At 44.2% G+C, this 17,693-nt stretch overlaps 1 protein-coding gene across 3 annotated transcripts in view; it reads left to right on the plus strand.

Annotated features, from left to right (window-relative positions):
* The window catches only part of LOC127001734 (sorting nexin-32-like), a 58,090-nt gene extending 41,747 nt beyond the window's left edge, over positions 1-16,343 (plus strand). For 2 of the 3 annotated variants that reach the window (XM_050866847.1, XM_050866849.1), the window contains exons 9-11: positions 6,026-6,091; positions 7,096-7,271; positions 9,362-16,343. In XM_050866847.1, the coding sequence (XP_050722804.1) occupies positions 6,026-6,091; positions 7,096-7,236 (207 nt within the window). In that variant the 3' untranslated portion in view covers positions 7,237-7,271; positions 9,362-16,343. The remainder of the gene's footprint in view (positions 1-6,025; positions 6,092-7,095; positions 7,272-9,361) is intronic. The other variant, XM_050866848.1, reaches the window with a different exon arrangement.
* The last annotated feature ends 1,350 nt before the right edge of the window (positions 16,344-17,693 follow it).

The following is a 17,693-nucleotide window of genomic DNA, read 5'->3' on the forward strand; positions in this document are numbered from 1 at the left end:
GCTTCCAGCCTCTCAAGACATCCTTCCTGCATAGTCGTCCATCTGAGGGATCAATGTTTCCAATACGACCCAGCTTGCCGGTACGGCCGATGGCTCCCTTGCGCCCCAGCGACCAGGCCTGGCGCCCTGGCCGTACTTACGATAGGCCGCAGTTCGTTAGTCGACGAGGGGAGGAGGGGGTGGACGTGATCACGGCGCCACCCGCCAAGACCTTCGAAGTAGTGTTGGGGTCAAGTCTGAGCCACGACGACAAGCAACACAGAGAAAGCGTCAGCCGCGTGGGTCCCTCGAACTCCCCCAGCTCGGCCAGTTCCTTGCCGCTGCCTTTCGACAAGCTGACTCTCGGGCTTGAAATGCCTCCCCCGGAAGCACTGGAGGCCCTTCCCCCCGGTTCCATCCTCATTCCTCCCTCCCATATCCTGGGGCGGCCCAATCTTCCAAAAATTCTGCCTCCCAGGAAAGGGGGCGCCCCTACCCTTGAGATGCCCCTCCCTGACTTTCTGCCCAATCTGCCGTTCCGTCCTAAGCCGGTCAGAACACGCCCCTCGGTCAAAGCAAAGGCGCAGGACATCCCGCTGCGCCAGCCGGGCTTCCTCTCCTCGCTTCGACCCCCGGCCACACCACCCACCCGCCCACCGCGCCCCGCCGCGCACCCTCCGCGACGAGTGGACACCAGACCTCACTTCCCCTTCGCCCTTCATCCAACGGGCCCGCCGCCTATCGTCACCAAGAGGACTCCACCTGCCGTACCCACTGTGCCCTTTAGGCGACCCCACCACCTCTCCGGTTCCTCGTCTTTGTACCCCTACCTCTCTCCTCCCCCGCCGCCACCCTTGCTGCCACCCCCGCCCCTCGGTGGAACTGTTGAGGTACGGGAACATAATCTCTCTCCGGAAACTCAAGTGAAACTAGAAAATTTGGACGGCTTTGATGGTTCTGTTGGCACCTACGTGCGCGAAGATTCCCTCCAACCAGATTATATGGCTGACAGGAACGAAGATAACCGCGGCGAGTCCAAGACGATGAATTCCGAGGGGCACCAGCGCCACCGCCCGCCACATGACGATTATTATTCTGATGTTTCCTCTGAATACCTTAATAATTACTACGACCTTGACTATGAAGAGTACTATGAGGACGACGGAGGGGGCAGTGTAAAGCATGAGGCACCCCCCGGGAGTTCAGGCTCCCTGGAGCAACGCCCCTTCATTCACGAGGCAAGCGCTACTTTCATCGCTGCGGAGAAGCCTCGCACTCCAGCCCCTTCGCCCTCCTCGGGGACAACAACACCCTCGCTGGACCACCACGTGATGGGCGGTGGCCAGAGCGAGGACCATTTCCCCGCAGGGACAGATGGCCCCCTCGTTCACTACCCAAGTCTGGATGATCTACTTGGCGTTGTTAAACCAAACTTCTCCACGCCAACAACAAATAACAAAGAGAGCAACGAAATTCAGACATTTTTGCAGAACCACCGGCCTGCCGACTTTCCGTCTGAGGAGGACAGTGCCGCGGACGTGACTCCTAACCAACGTGTAGATACAACAGCTCACCGTCCTCTTACCATAGAGGAGGGCAACGCAGCCCCAACACCGGAAGACTTCTGGACAGGCTTGGAACCTCACCAGATAACTGAAGAGAGGGGAAGGACTGACGAGGAGAAGAAAGTGCCTGCACCCTCTGACTTTGATCAAAGGGAGCACGACGCATCTGTTTCACATTTGTGGAAAAACGTCCAGCTCATCCCGCTAACACCCGACCTGTTTGAGTCGCAAGAGCAGCCTGAGGACAACGAGACCATGAACTTGACCAGCCTTTTCGACGCTGCTGTTCCGCTTGCCCCGGGCGCCGCCCTGGACACTGTGCAGGACCTCAGCTCAGACGTAGACCGAATCATCGTGGATCACAGTGGCGTGCGTGTTACAGTGACGGAGGACGTGATGGAGGACCCGGACAAAGCCGATGCCAGGTTCATGGCGTACGTGTTGATTGGTGCTTGCTGCGGCTTGGCGCTGCTCTCAATCACTGGTGTCATCATCATCGTCCGTTTTAAGAAGACTTGTGGCTCCCGCCAGATCAAGACGCGGACGCGCCTCACCGAACAAGACTCTGTAGAGAATATATCGCGGCACGTGAGCCATCTGACGCCCGCGGAGGAGTCTGGCCACAAGTTGGGTTCATGGTTTACGGGGAGAAACGAACACATTGGCTCAGGCAAGTTGCGTGGCAACATGGCACTCCCCACCGTTCATGACCACAAGCGGGAAAAGAAAGGCATTTCGAGTAGCACCCGGGACCTGCTGTCCATCAGTTCCCAGTCCTCCCCCTCAAGTTCACCGCGTCAAGAGCGGCGAGACAGCGAGACGGACGGGAAGGCAGGCGAGGAGGAGCCACGCGCCTCGTGGCTACATGGTGAATACAGGGCCTCAGAGGACGAAGTGAGTCATGCGGCCGCCGGGCACGATCCCCACTACCGCCTCCAACAACAGCAGGCCGCCTCCTCCCGCCGTCACTCAACTGAACACCATGCTTATCGTGCCGAGTCTTCGGCGGAAGTTGAGTCTCCTTCCAGGTCCAGGGGGACGCGGGAGCGGCGGTATACAGGGCATTCCCGTGACGGCGAGCGGCCCTCCCACTCCCCTAGCCGAGGCGGGCCCCGATACTTCTCCTCTCTGGACAGCGAAGAGCTGGAGGACAGAATGGGGGGCCACAGCCGCGAATACCCGACAGACTCTGAGCTGGATGATGGCACCACCCACTATGACGGCGAGTCACGGGAGCCCAGTCGTTACTTCAGTGACTCGAGGGAGCTGGACGACGTGGTGTGCGGTCATCGGACTGATCTTGGGGCCAGCATGACATCACAGGAGCTGGGGGAACACATTAGTCGAGACTTAAAACAGTACCAGTCTCGCCGGGAAGGACACCATCGCCAGGCCGAGGAGAGGGAGCCTCGGGACGGTGCCGGGCGAGTGGAGGTGTCATCACAAGAGTTGGAGAACGAGGAGTCCCGTGAGCTGCGGCGGTCCCAGAGTCAAGTGTCTTTCAGCCGCGACAATGTGCAGAATGAAGTGTTTTTAGAGTTCGACAGCATGCTGCGGCAGCACGGGCAGTATTTAGGCAGCGACCCTCCCGCCTCCACGCTGGGCCGCGTCTCGCTGCTCACCAACGACACGCAACTCTCGGCCTCGCGCGCCAACACGCCGGACTCCATCGACCTGCCCGAAGACTTCCCTCAGAGTGCCAGTCCTCGGCGGGAAGGTGAACATTCTCCACCCTCCCCGCCCACCACCCCGCCCAGGTTTTCCCCGCCGCCCGCTCCACCCAGACCGCCAAAGCCGGGACACTTAAGCCAGGCCGGCACGCCCTCTCCGCAGGCTGGCCGCGGGAGGCCGCCTTCCCCAGGACAGTCGCCTCCTTCGCCACCGAGCAGCAGCCAGCGACCCGTGCACTGGACTAGCGAGGAGGAACGTTTAATCTGACGGGACGCCGCGGGTTGCGGGGCGGACCAGTAACTCACATGTGCCCACGCCCCGTTGCCCGCGTGCTGGCATGGGGCGTGGAGGCCCTAGAGGAGGTGGCTTCGCCCCGACAAACCCGCTCTCTTACCTGCACCAGGAGACTCCGGAGATCTTACACATTCATTTCTTCATGAAACATTCATTCTCGGTCCCCTGCGCCATGTAGTGGGAATGTTTTAATCTTGGTTTTGACAACGCTCTGCTCGACGCCTCACGCCACCAGACCCACGGCTCCTCGCGCGCCGCCCGCCACACGCCAGGCCTCTCCCGCCTCTCACACACACCTAACTGTTTTTCGCTACACTATAACCGCGCAAGGGGTGGGGGAGAGGAGGGCAGTGTCCCGCGTACTGCTCCACATCTTGAGGGCGGCGAGCACTTGTCACGCTGCTGCTGGAGAGGGGGTCTGCTGGTGAGGGGCGGGGGAAGAGCCTTGGCCGGTCTCCAACACTATAATATATAGCTGGACTAAACTTGTGAGGTGGAGGCCGGCCATGTGCCTGGCGTAACCACCCCGGATCACACATGCTGACTTGTGTGCGTTCTGCTGGCCACTCAGTTCATTATCAGCGATAATCAATTGAATATGTGGAGACATTTAGTTGACTTAAATGCAGTTCCTTTTCATTCATGCTGAGATGTAGTAAGAAGAAATATCATTTAAATAACAGAATCAGCACATTAACTCTCAAAGTAGTCATTCACTTTTCCATTTTGCTCTGAACTGTTTGACGAGCCCGGCAGGATGAACAACGACCAGCAGATCTGCTCCGCTGCTCGACACACGTCCATATTTCTTCAGATTCAAATTGTGTGCATTAGCATTGCCGAATTGGGGAATAAAATACTTTGTCATCCAAGAGATGAATGCCTGATTTAGGCGAGTTAATGCACAAGATTCACTGCGCTGTGTTAGTTTAGTTGTACATGACTGGGAAGTTGTACATGATAGAGTGCTGGTGGTGGTGATGGTGGTGGTGAGGGGGCAAGATATAAGGGACTTATTGCACTTACAAGGGGAGGTTATTTACTTTTGACAATTTCTCAAGATGACAAATAGATGATTTTCTTTCAAGCAATAGTGATCTACCACGTGTATTGCGTTGAAGGAAGTCGCCCTGGGTTTTCGCACTATGGTTTATTTGTTGTAGTCAAAAGCAAAGGGATTCTTTCATAGAGAATGGGATTTTCAAATGTGTATGCACTAACTTGTATGTGTGTTGCTACTAGCAGTTGTTAGTGTGTACTTCGTAGAACTTGTAAAGGGATTACGTTATTTTCTTCCTACCAAGTATTTATATTCCCCAGCCCGGCGTGAGGCAAGGGCTGGGGGTTGACTTGTGGCATTACTAGAGTAGATTTAAACTACCTGTGTGTGTGTGTGCGTGTGTGTGTGTGTGTGTGTGTGTGTGTGTGTGTGTGTGTGTGTGTGTGTGTGTGTGTGTGTGTGTGTGTGTGTGTGTGTGTGTGTGTGTGTTGTGTTGTCTTGTGTTGTGTTGTGTTGTGTTGTGTTGTGGTGTGTGTGTGTGTTGTGTTGTGTTGTGTTGTGGTGTGGTGTGTGTGTGTTGTGTTGTGTTGTGTTGTGTTGTGTTGTGTTGTGGTGTGGTGTGTGTGTGTGTGTGTGTGTGTGTGTGTACAAAAATACACATTAAAATTTATGAAAACTTTTTCTGAATGTGTGCACAGGACTGGGTTCATGACCAGTATTGTTCATCATATTTATTAAACACGCAATTTGACAAGTTTTTCTTCTTTTATTTAACCTGTACCAACACCTTACCTTCACGCATCGCTTTTCACACTACTTCGTACATTCCTCACGCACAGCTGTTACTCTTATCAGGGCCCTCTGAAAACCCTACAAAATTGAGGAAGAGGGAACCAGATTTAAGAGGTAACAACTGCCCCCAAAACTGCCATAAAGTAGATGAGATAACGGCAATGAAAGAAAATTACTTTTTTTTTTGGGGGGGGGGGGAGGGGGGTTCCGAACTGCTCGAGGGATTCATTCCATTTGAACCGTGGAGTAGGTCGTTATATTGTCACTGTAGTATTGGTGGTGATGGTAGAAGTAGTAGTAATAGTAGTAGTAGTAGTAGTATAGCAGACGAGAAATTAGTGAGCATCGAGTCTTGGAGGAATGGGGAATGACATGAATTATTAGTTGTGAAGGGAGGAGTGTGGAAACTGAGCGAGCAACCAGCCGGCCAACCACCTGCCACCTGCCGCTCTCATACACAGTTATCTCATCCTCAGGCTTCGTCACGCACGCCTGTTGACTCCCAAACACGTAGGTACACTCTCATAGAAAAAGTAAGAGCATTGTTTAATCATTAAGTGATGGTGGTTGACTTTGTGCATGCTTCAATAAGTTTAATTACACGTTCCGCTTGCTACAACTACGTACCCTTGATGAGTAGTTGGGGCAGTGGTGATTCAGATGGTTTGATATGAATTGTAGGGTACCTTGGCACACCGTCACTCCTTATGTTCTTCCATTCCAGGCCGAGAAGGCAAAGAAGGAAGCTGAGGTGGCGTTTGAGGAGTGCAGTGACGCCGCGCGGCAAGAGGTAAGTTGGCGTGGTGTTTATACCGAGTCTAAAGTTTATTTAATGCTTCATCCTGTAGTGTGAGGAAATCGATGGAGGTATTGTTACTTGGCGTTCTTTACCTATCCCACTTCCCCCTACTTCAACCACCATCGTAAGGTAATCCACGCCGAGTTATGTAGGAATCTCAGAAGTAGCGGTAGATGTTATTTTAAGCACTCTTGATGACTGGCCTAGGACTCGGGTCGTGTCGTTCGTGGCTCAAACGAGTCAGTCGAACACAAATTGCGTTAATCATAACAAACAAGTAATTTTTTCCTCATTGTGAGTGGCTGGGCATGGTTTTATTCGTGCTGTTAGACCGTAACTTGATGACCTGCTGGTATATCATGTAAGTGAATTCCAAGGCCAGGCTTAAAAGACAACGACAGTCTGGCTCGGGTCAACAAATTACCTGCGCGTGGACTCGGTAGCATTAAGTAACGGAGCGGTCATCGCACCTCTGAGCCACACAACTCCAAGTGGATTAATTTTGAACGTACTACCTTAGTCTGTGATTTAGTTATCACATTTTATTGGCTAACTCTAGTATGTATAACAAATCTTTCAGTGTATTTAATATGCAAACGCAATTAGGGTTTGCCTCTCCCCCCCTCCCCCCCTCCCCGGCTCAGGTTAGGATTCATGCCAAGGTTGCTGGGATGGGTGCCGCGGATGTTGCCCTGTTTGTCTTGACGACACTAGTACGAGCACTAGTGACAATAGATTAAATGAGAGCAGATTCGGATTATAAGTTGTTGGGGCCTCAAGTTCAGCATATGCTGGGCCCCAAAGAAACTGAGTGCCACTGACGGGAGGTAAAAGGGTTGCACGCTGAGCCTGGTGGGGTCGCCCGGGGTCTAGGGGTCGCCAGTGCTGTTGTCCTGTTGTCAGCACGGTAAACCCTCATGATGATGATTTGCCTGTACAAAATATTTACTCAGAGCTGAAGTTCAGGTCAGCTAACATGGCATCCATTCTTCCAGATCAAGCATTTCCAGCGGCAGCGTGTTCAGGAAATCAAAGACTGTGTGGAAAGGTATGCAGCGTTCCAACTTACCTCGGCCAGAACCACCCTCAATACCCTTTCCTTAGCTTTCAACCAAATCAAAGCCATGAACTTGTAGGAGAAGCTGCAGCCGGCACCAGCACCAGTTCTCAGGTTAGTGGCAGTTTATATTGATGAGAGCCCTTTTGTTGCCTCTAGTATATAATTTTGCCCTTTAGTTGTCTCTGTTATATGTTAGGAGAGCAGTGGTACAGATCCAAACTCAGGTCTTGCAACTTTCGTATTTTGCACACCAGTACTCCCTCTCCATGTAGTCAATCCCTGGCCTGCCAACTCACTCTCTCTATTACTGTTCTCCTCTATTGATCCATTTTACAGGTAACTCTCGATTTACGCGAGTGTAGCGTTCTTGAAGAGGTCGCGTAATTCAAAAACAATGTAAATCAAACAAGAGGTAGGTTTCAGTCGAAAAATAAATACCGTAATTTTCGGCGTATAGCGCGCATTTTTTCACATAAAAAATGCCTGAAAATTTAGCCCTGCGCGTTATACGCTGAATGTACAAATTTTTTATGATTTTTTTCTTCTTGGTTTTTTTCTGTTCTGTTTTTTTCTTCGTCTTAATAACAACGTCACTTACCTTTATTATTTTATATAATTAGTCCGTAGCTGTCCTCCTATAATATGTTATAATATGTTACCAATCGAATAACTACTATACAACTATACTAATCAAAAAAAAATTGTCCATTGTTTGCTGTTATCCCGTTTTTCCGTCGTTTGCCATTTCATTGATCTTGATCTGATCTTGATGTTGATTTAAGATTGTATGACTAAGGAGCAGTACAACAAGCATAAAAATCATATTGGAAAAAAAAAAAAATTGTTCCATGTTATAATTATTAATATTAAATAATATAATAATATGTGAATGAATAAAGAAACCATCATGAGTCTTGTACGAGGAGTTATTTCACGCAATCCCCCTGGCCGCCATTTGCATTGTTGTACAAACCCACACAACCACCCACACACAAAACACAGCCATGCCTCGTGTCACCCAGAACACGATATCTATGGAAGAAATGAGGACACCATGAGGGGGCTAGCTAGTTTTGGTACCGGTACAGCAGTCTACCGGTACCCACCCTGTATTGCTGGTGGTGTTAGTACCGGTACTGCCCCACCCCCCCTATTGTGCGTGCGTGCGGCAGCGGTATTTGTATTGTTGTTCAGCGAAGAACTGAAGAACTGCTCAGCTGTGTGTGCCGTGTGGCGTCAGTTTGCCAGACCATCTGGTGCCATCCATAAAATATCGCGTATAAGTGAAAAAAAAAAAAAAAAAAATTTATTTTTTATTGATTTTTTGGTTATTTAAAAAAAAAAAAAACAAAAACGCGTAAATCGAGAGGTACCTGTACTGGTGATTTCACCCTGATACAATTTATCTCAATCTTGCTCTCACACACCTTCAGAAAGTCATTTTAATCTATTTTTATCACATATCTAACCCTCTCTGAATACAACACTTCATCCATTTAACCACTCCACAATGCACTCCCCATATTCCATACCAAACCTCTTATACACATCCTCAGTATTTTCTCCATCCTATCATGACATACCACTTGCTCTGCGTGTACAGCTCATTTCCAGTGTGTGTATTCATGAATGTTGTGCTACATTCCATGTGTGTTTCTGATGTAGGGAAGACAATGCAGTTTCTTGTACCTATTTTTATCCCATTCTAACCCCTTCCCATCATACTTTCCTCCAGCATACCGAATACCTGTTTGTCATTTAGTTGTCTCCATTACCTCCCCCTCCTTGCTTCCATACATACATATAACTGTCTAAAAGTACTTGAATTCAGTCACCTCCTCCCACTTCTCATCCCCAAGCCAAATCTTACTCTTTACTCATTTATTGTTTTGCATTGTCAATGTATAGGTAGCGAGTGACACGCCCCGCCTCCAGGCATATGCTCCCCTATTAAATAATGGTCTCCTGTTGCTCTTTCAAATACCTTACTATTGGCCACATTTACTTGATTTTGATGATTGATTATAGTGGAAGCAGCAGATTATGGCGAGAGTTAGTACTGTGATAAAACTTAGTGGAAAGAGAGACTGAGAACTTCTCTGAGAAATGATACAGACAAGGTTTTGCTTCTAGTTTAGATGGAACCAGGGACCTTATTAAAGAGAAGTTTCTAATGTTCTTGCATAACTTTCCTTTTCCAGTAGACCAAGGACTTTTCAAACTAGCAAGAGGGATCTGATTACTGCTCAGCAACAACAGAAAGCAAATAAGAGCCTTGAGGTATGTCAAAACATAATTATGGTTCCATAATATATATAAAAAAAAAGAGAATAAAGGCTTAATGATTTTTTTTTAGTTTGTATATTACTAAAACTACTGTGTGATAAAACCATCTTTTAAGCTGATTTCATGTACATAACATTTACATTTCTGCCGCTTACATCAGAAATGCTGGCACCAGAGTCATCATGTCAGTATTGTTAAGATAAATTATTTGGATCCTTTCATCATTATTGCATTTCTTTGCAACAATTATTATTTTTATCTGCAGTGTTGAAAGAATTAATTTAGTTTATGTAAACCTGTGATTTAGGAAAATATTTTTATGGATATATCCTGAGTTGTTAGGTAATGTTTTGCTTCTGATGAATTTATTTTACATTGCAAGCATTACTAACATGAACCTGCTAGTTTTTTGGCAGCTTTAATTTGGGGTTTGGGGATCTCCTTTGTTTTTTTGAGGCCATGTTACATATGTCACTTTCATTAATAGCTTTAACAAAGCATTAGATAAGGATTATAAATTGGCAGACTATTTCTGTTAATGATCTACTTACAAGATGTGGATAATTCAGGCACTTACAAGACCTCTAATGATAAAGCCTGGCAGATGAAGTGCTTCCTGTTGCAGGGCTAGCAAAAACTGCTGTTGAGACTATGTTGTGCGCATCAGCAGGGAGGCCAACACGTTATACTGCATCTGACATTAATGACCGAGCAATTCAGCTGTTAACACAGCAGTGAAGGTATTGGGTCTGTTTGTGGGCTGGCAGGCATGCTGATTGAGTAACTGGTGAGCCAAATCAAGGTTCTCTCTACTGTTCTGGTAGTGGAAATCAGAAAAAAAATCATTTGAAGATAAAATATAATGTGGCAGGGGCACTGGGCTTAGAACTGCAACAAGCTAATGAGTCATGCACCTGACATCTCGCTGGCCACCAGCGCAGGTGCACAACACTGTCTCCACAGCAACATTTGCTACCCTTGCAACAGGAAGCACTTCATCTTCCGGGTTTTATCATTGCGTATCTCATGTGCGCCTTAATTATCCAAATCTTGTTACTAAATCATATTGATGAAAATAGGCCAAGGTCTGAAAGATGCTTTACCAAATTATCATTCTTATCCTTCACTTAGCTAGAAAGTTATACCCCCAAAATTATATAACAGCCTATGAAACCCATAATAGTTGCATAATCTCCATTTATATAAAAATATAATGGAGGTTTGATGAACCTCCAATATTTCCATGATGAAAATAAAAGTTGTTCGTTCAGTATCATCATCAGCTTTATATTCATTTTTTTCTTATTTCAAATTGATAGTTTAAAACCATGAAAAAGACAGATCTGAAAGGTTGTGTGTAGCTGTTTAGTAATTTTGTGACAGCATCAGTTTAACTAATATTGCTTGTTTCAGAAAATTTTGATCCACTTTCTGATTAGCCTTACCGTCTCTAGAAACCTTTATTGGTTTTCTGGACAGGTCATTCCAATGAAGCAATTCTTTACTTAAGATATATTGTTGTACTATCACCTTAATGATTCGGGTTAATTCTTTGAAGTGTTCTTCATAAAATAATTACCCTACTTGTTGAGAATGTTGACAGTAACATCTGGTGGAATTGATAAAGCTAAAAGTGAGAGAGGAGATATACTTTGGGGCCCATTAAATGTTTGAAGCATTGTTACACAAAGTAACATTACTGAAAACTATTTTTATATGCTTAATGAATGACCATGAAGTTCCATTGATTTTAAGAAGACTTAGAGAAGTATATCTTGAACTAAAAAAAAAAGGCTACTATTCTATTTAACATTTGTCACAAATTTGCATGTGACAAATGTGGTGCTTCATGGGTGACCAAAATAGTTTACCTTTCACTATGGCTAATATTTCGGTAGACAATATACCAAAGATATTTGATACACTTAAAGTAAGTTAGCTGATAGTTAGTGTTGTATGAAAAGCAGGTTGTGTCACCTTGGATACACGAGTTTATGCACCTCAGGTGCAGTGTGTTTATGAACATGTAATTAGTCTTTTGTGTTACCAACACAACATATGTGCCAAACGGTTAAGTCAGAGTATGATGGTATCAACTTTGTTATATCAGGCAGTGTGGTGGTCAGCATGCTCAGCTCACAATTGATAGGCCAGAGTTTGAATCTTAGTCAGAGAAAGATACTTATGGTGGCCCTTTTGCAGTGTACGTTGTTTACACTGACTGATGAGTGGATGTGAACATAATTCAAACTGAACTTGCTTATATACACCTTGGTGGCTTAATCAGAGGTGTAAACAATTCTCTGTATAAAATAGTGCAACTTTTTGCTGTGTTGTGCATTGTTGTTTGATGAAGTTACCTATCCATTTTTCTTTGTATACAAATAAGGCAAACGTGTTGCGTAAGATGATTCACATGCTTGGGAGTGGGTGATGTATATGGCCCGATATGTTAGCATCTTGGCCTATGACTATCATTGCTATTGATAAATGCCACATCCATGCATATGTTGGTTATTTAAGTATTGCAAATAAAAGGTAAAGTACAGGCACTCCCCTGCTTACAGACATTCAAGTTACAAACCTTGAGACACAAACAATTCATTTTAGAAGTTTGACCGCCACTCTATAGATGCCTGCACAGGAACCCCCCCGTTATGCGACTCTTAGACTTTTCTTTTTTTCAACAATCATATTTGCAGATTTCTTGTGTTGGGGTCTTCCCCTGCAATCCCCATCACTTTAACATTTCAGTTTTCAAATAGTGTGCCAGACTTACAAATGACAATATGATTTATCCTCCTCTCGTATCTTCAGCGACTGTTCAGGTTTCCAGTCACCATCATCAGACTTTGGTGAACATCCCAATTACTCTTTACTGAGTCACCACCCCTCTCCTGCTCTCTGTGTTTCAAGTATTGTAACAAAGGCAGTATGTCGCCATCCCATGTGACTCACAATTCATCCTCTAAATACGCTGATAAAGCACCCTACAATTACATATACATATATATATTTTTTTTTTCTTCTAATACTATAACTAAAGTGCTAACTTTCCTTCATACTACAGGATGCTTTAATGCCATAGCAATTCATTTATCTACCATCCCACAAGGGAGGATGAACAACGGGGTGAGCTGCACGCCAACTGCCCGGGCCAGGATTCGAACCCAGGCCCGTGGATTTGCAGCTAGTCATAATAACAACTGCGCCACGGAGCAGGGTATTTGGTAGGAATCACTTGACTAAGAGTGGGCTTAATTTAAAACTGCCCACAAGAGAGATTCCTTAAAGAATTTTGCCATATGATAAGCAAGCAAAAGATAGTAAAATGCATTAATGTTCATAGAGCGGGGTTGTCTGTACTTTGGAATTCATCACTAAGCTGCTGATGGCTCCTAACTGTCTCTGACCTCTAAGGTATCGGCTAGCTAGGGTATGGGGACCAGAAACCCGAGGGAGGATATTGTTACAAAAGCTACGGTATCAACCTCCCAGACATGATCTAAACAAAGGGCGAACAGCCCTTCAAATGTTCAGGGGCAAGCAGTTCCTTATTAACATTCACTGCCTCTGCATGGGCTAACAAGCTAAACTGCAACTGCCAGATAATTCACTGCTAAGTCCCATCATGCACCATTTTGAGCATACTATATACCCTTGCTTTTATGGACCCAATATAACAAATTTCACTTTTGATTAACTTTTTGGGCCAGTCCGGTATGTGAGGATTTACTAAACAAACAAGTATGGTAAAAATGAAGTTCATTTTGGTGGTTGGCTAAACATGTTCACTTGTCGGTCAGTGGTGGTAGAAACGACGCCAACCAGGCAGTGCTGTAATTACTGTAATTGCCTCTACTCTCGTTCCTCTGTGCTTCGCCTTTCATGTAATACAACAAACTCCATTATACATGGGGGTCCCTGACTTACAATGGAGTTCCGTTCCTACGACACGTTGTAACCCAATTTTGTATGTAAGTCGAAACACACTCTTGGAGGGAACTGTCAGCCTCAACCCTCAAACAAAGTGCCATAAACACATAAATCACTTGCCTATGCTAATGCATTAGTAAATTCATAATTACAGTAAATAATTGTATAAAAAACACTTCTAGGCCATAAATATGAAATAATAAAATGAAAACAGTTGAACAGCTTAAGTTCAGCACTGCCATCAGAAGAGTCTGCCTTATGCTTGGGAGATATAATGAAGACCAAAGGTCGATGAAAAAAGAACACAAACCAAAGAGCAACAGCACAACAAACCAAAATGTGTACAGCAGAAAATGAGCTTGCCTTCTTCCTCACCCTCAGTCAAACGCCATGCGATGACGTATTCTTACGCCATGATCACAAACTAGTTCACGCGTGAAGTTCATAATTACGACAAATGTCATGAGTCAAAACAATTTTTTTTTTTTTTTTTTTTTTATCATTTACGGGGATTGCGTCATAACCTCGAAACATCGTAGGTCGAGGACGTCGTAACCTGAGGACCCCTGTATATGGAAATGGTTGGAAATAGCAACCTTTCCTCACTTAACAAACAAGTTTGTTATATGTGAAAAGTATGGATCCCTCGGATATAACATCAGTTGGTGGAAACTCATATTGCCATCTGCTGTATTTCAACTTTGAACTGAGTAATAGTAAATCCTTGTAAAACAAAATCCATATCAAGGACCAACAATATCTCTCCTTTTTGAGTGGCTGGAGCATGGCATTTTAACTACTATTGTATCAGGGCCACAAGTATGAACTTCAATCATAACTGTGTAGATGCTGCTAATCTGTTAACTTTGAAAACTAGTGCTGACATATGCAACATAGAGGGTAAAAAATTGTATACTTTTACAGGATTGAGTTTTACATGAGGACATACCGTATAGTATTATCATAAAATGCTGATTTGCATAATTTCCCTCCACTGTATTGTATCAAACTAGTTAATATTTGGAAGTATAAAACACTGAAATAAAGGAATGTGCTAGGATTCATCAATACTACTTAACCAGTACCTCATCCTTCAGTTTTAGGCATCTGCAAGTTTTGTTAACTCAAACATACAAACATCAGTATTTCTATTTTTCCTTTTAAATATGTAAAGACAACAACACATCAACAGAAGACTAGCAAACTTTCAATTTTGGGAAAGTCTAAAAAAATTTAGTAGACTTGTATGCACTCGGTAAGCATCTGAGGGAAAAGGGAAGGGAATCACAGAGCTCCTGCAGCTGTGTTCAGACCAACTGATTTACACACAACTAAACTATTTCTATTCAACTGGAATGCACATTTTTTCAGTTAACATTTTTTTTTATGCTAATTCCTGCCATTTAGAATTTGAGTACGTATTAGTTTTATAATTTTGAATAATTATCTGCCCTTAAGAATTCAAAAGTATAATATTCTGCCATTGAGTTTGAACTATTGGGATTTTTAACCCAAAAGAATTCCAATTATCAGTGTTCTGTACATAAGTATGCCCAAGACCATGAAATTCAAAATGCTGAAGCTTTGAATGCCCAAAGCTACTGACTTCTATTATGATACTACTGATGTGTGGAACCTTGTAACGGAAAAGTTGCATAAACATCCAAGTGCAGTACTTGTAAAGTTTAACACTTGCCTGGAATATCCTTACCAGAGAACATTTATACAGTGGCAGGAGAACAGGATTGAATACTGCTAGAACTGCATATGCAGAGCCACTAAAACAGCTTTGAATTTTTTAACTTTCCTACTGAAGGTAGTTTCCAGATAAAGTAAATAATATCTGAAGGAGCATCTGGAATGCACAATACATATCGAGTGACCAATCAATCATCCAACTGACTGGGGGCTCTGTGCTCTTTATATTATTTTCAAATTTATGCTGTTGTTCAGGGAGTTCCCTTTTTCTGCCAACATTTTCCTGTTCAGCATTACATGTACAAAATGACAATTTGAAGGTTTCATAATTTTCCAAAATTTAATTGTTAATTTATAATCAACTAATTTATATTACCCCCTGTGTGTGTGCATATGCACATAATTTAAACTGTTTGTCACCGACCTAGTGTATGGGGGTGCGAGCATGCATGTGTGCAAGTTTTATGCAGGTTAGGGAGAGGAAGGATTGTCTGTTTTGCCTTTCTTTTCATTGTCCACTCTTGTCTACATCTAACTGTTCACTTAGTATGTTCCCACAGTCACTAAGGCACATCATTTGCCTTTTGATAAACTTGCCTTATCTTCTATTTTATGAAAAAACGAAACTGCAATCTGTTTTCTTTGAGCAGCGTGTAGCATTAGGTGCATTTTGTAACAAGATTTATAGTGTGGGGGTGCAGTTTTATTGATATGAGAAAAAGCATAGGAGTGTATGTACAAACCATTCGTTCTCATTCAGAACATGTGAATTTTAATGTTTTCTGTAAATTCAAGAGTTTTATATATACAATTATGTATATATAATAGTGTGTGGTGTCTGTGTTGTGTGTTTTCTCATGTGTGAAGATAATGATGTAATCATAACCTAGACACTACTCATTTGCTACAACTGTGTCACAACCAAACTGTAACAAATTACTTCATCAATACATAAGTGAACACTACCTTGTTCACTGGTTTAATCATGCAGAAGTAACTGACTTTGTTCACATTCTCATAACCAACTACCATATTACTGTTAGAACATTTGAAACTGCCTACAACCCATTTGTCTAATTCAACAGCACCTATGAGCTGGTTGCCTGTGAGGAGATTCAGCCCACTATGTGCAGTTTATAAATGAGTGATATTCTTGACTACTGAATGATGTGTATTTTAATGATAAGAGTAGCAGCAAATCCTGAGCTGCTCTTCACTTACTTATGTACTCTTGCATACTTCAATATATTCTTTGGCAACAAATGCAGTTTTGTAGTTTCCTTTAGACATGAGTAATTGTCAACATTTTCATACAATGAAAAAATTTCTTCTTGTTGCTTCTTCTGTCTCAGAGGCCACAAAGTTACCCATTAAGGTGCTATCACACGGAGATTTTCTGGCATCTTTTATTGGCATCTAGCCACTGGTACTGGTGGCAAGGAGCGCTCTTCCTATCACACGTGCAACAGATGTTTTCGGCCTCAGCACAGATCAAAACAAGCTGGAAGCTAGCTAGCTAGCTAGCTAGCTCTATATATCTATATCTATCTATCTATCTATCTATATATATATATATATATATATATATATAGATATATATATATATATATATATATATATATATATATATATATATATATATATATATATATAAAAAATAGGATTTACCAGGCATTACAGGTCCCATGTTGGGATACTCCTTCAGAGCTCCTGCTAATTTCTTGAAAACTTCTCTACATATTTCTCTTCGAATAGTTTTGATCCCTGGTGTCCCACAGGCACTTGTTTTCCCGATAGAGCTCACAGAGGGCGGCAAGAGCATCCTTGGACCAAATAATTTGCTCCATGGCTAGACAATGCCCACACAACAGCTGAAAATGTAAACAAAGATGCCAGTAATTGGCGTCTCGTGATTCACGGCGTCTAGCCACCAATACTGGCATCAAGATGCCAGTAAAGTTGCCCATGTGATAGCACCTTTACCCATCAAAGTTGCAGGAAATGGGATGGTTATAAGCAAATATAGGAGGTTTTTTGCATATGGCATGTCTGGTGTTCCTGTAAGGCTGGGAGATGGGAGTCCTGGAGGTTGAGTGACATTGCAGTTGTTAGCTGCTGGTAGCAACACACCTCTTTGGTCCCTCATTCCAGTCAAGACAGGCAGCCTCTCCTGGCTCTAAGAGGTCAATTAGCTAGTCCACATGACCATGAGCCAAGTGGCCACCACTACTTTTGGTGGTGGCTATGTATACTCTCCATCTACCCCTGGGGCTGTTGGGCTTATAGGCCCAATGATCAGCCTTCCCTTGTAGGGCTTCATGGTGGGTGGGAGCATAGGAGAGTGAAGTTTTTAAACAACATCTATATGGTATCCAGTACTTTTAACAGGTTTGATTCAGGCAGGAGAGCATCCTTTACCTGAACACACCCACCCCCTTCTTTTGGGGAGTGCCAGGGTGATGCAGACAAGACACGAGCTCATTGAGCCAGACCCAAGGTTAACCTCCCCTTGGCTCTCTGTGTGGGTGTCTGGAACATTCCGAGCCTCTCAGAGGATCATCAGACTACCCCACTTGTCAGATGAACTCAGGAAGTTGAAGATGGACATAGTGA

Source organism: Eriocheir sinensis, chromosome 21 (assembly GCF_024679095.1).
Source record: "Eriocheir sinensis breed Jianghai 21 chromosome 21, ASM2467909v1, whole genome shotgun sequence".
NCBI classification, from domain to species: Eukaryota; Metazoa; Arthropoda; class Malacostraca; order Decapoda; family Varunidae; genus Eriocheir; species Eriocheir sinensis.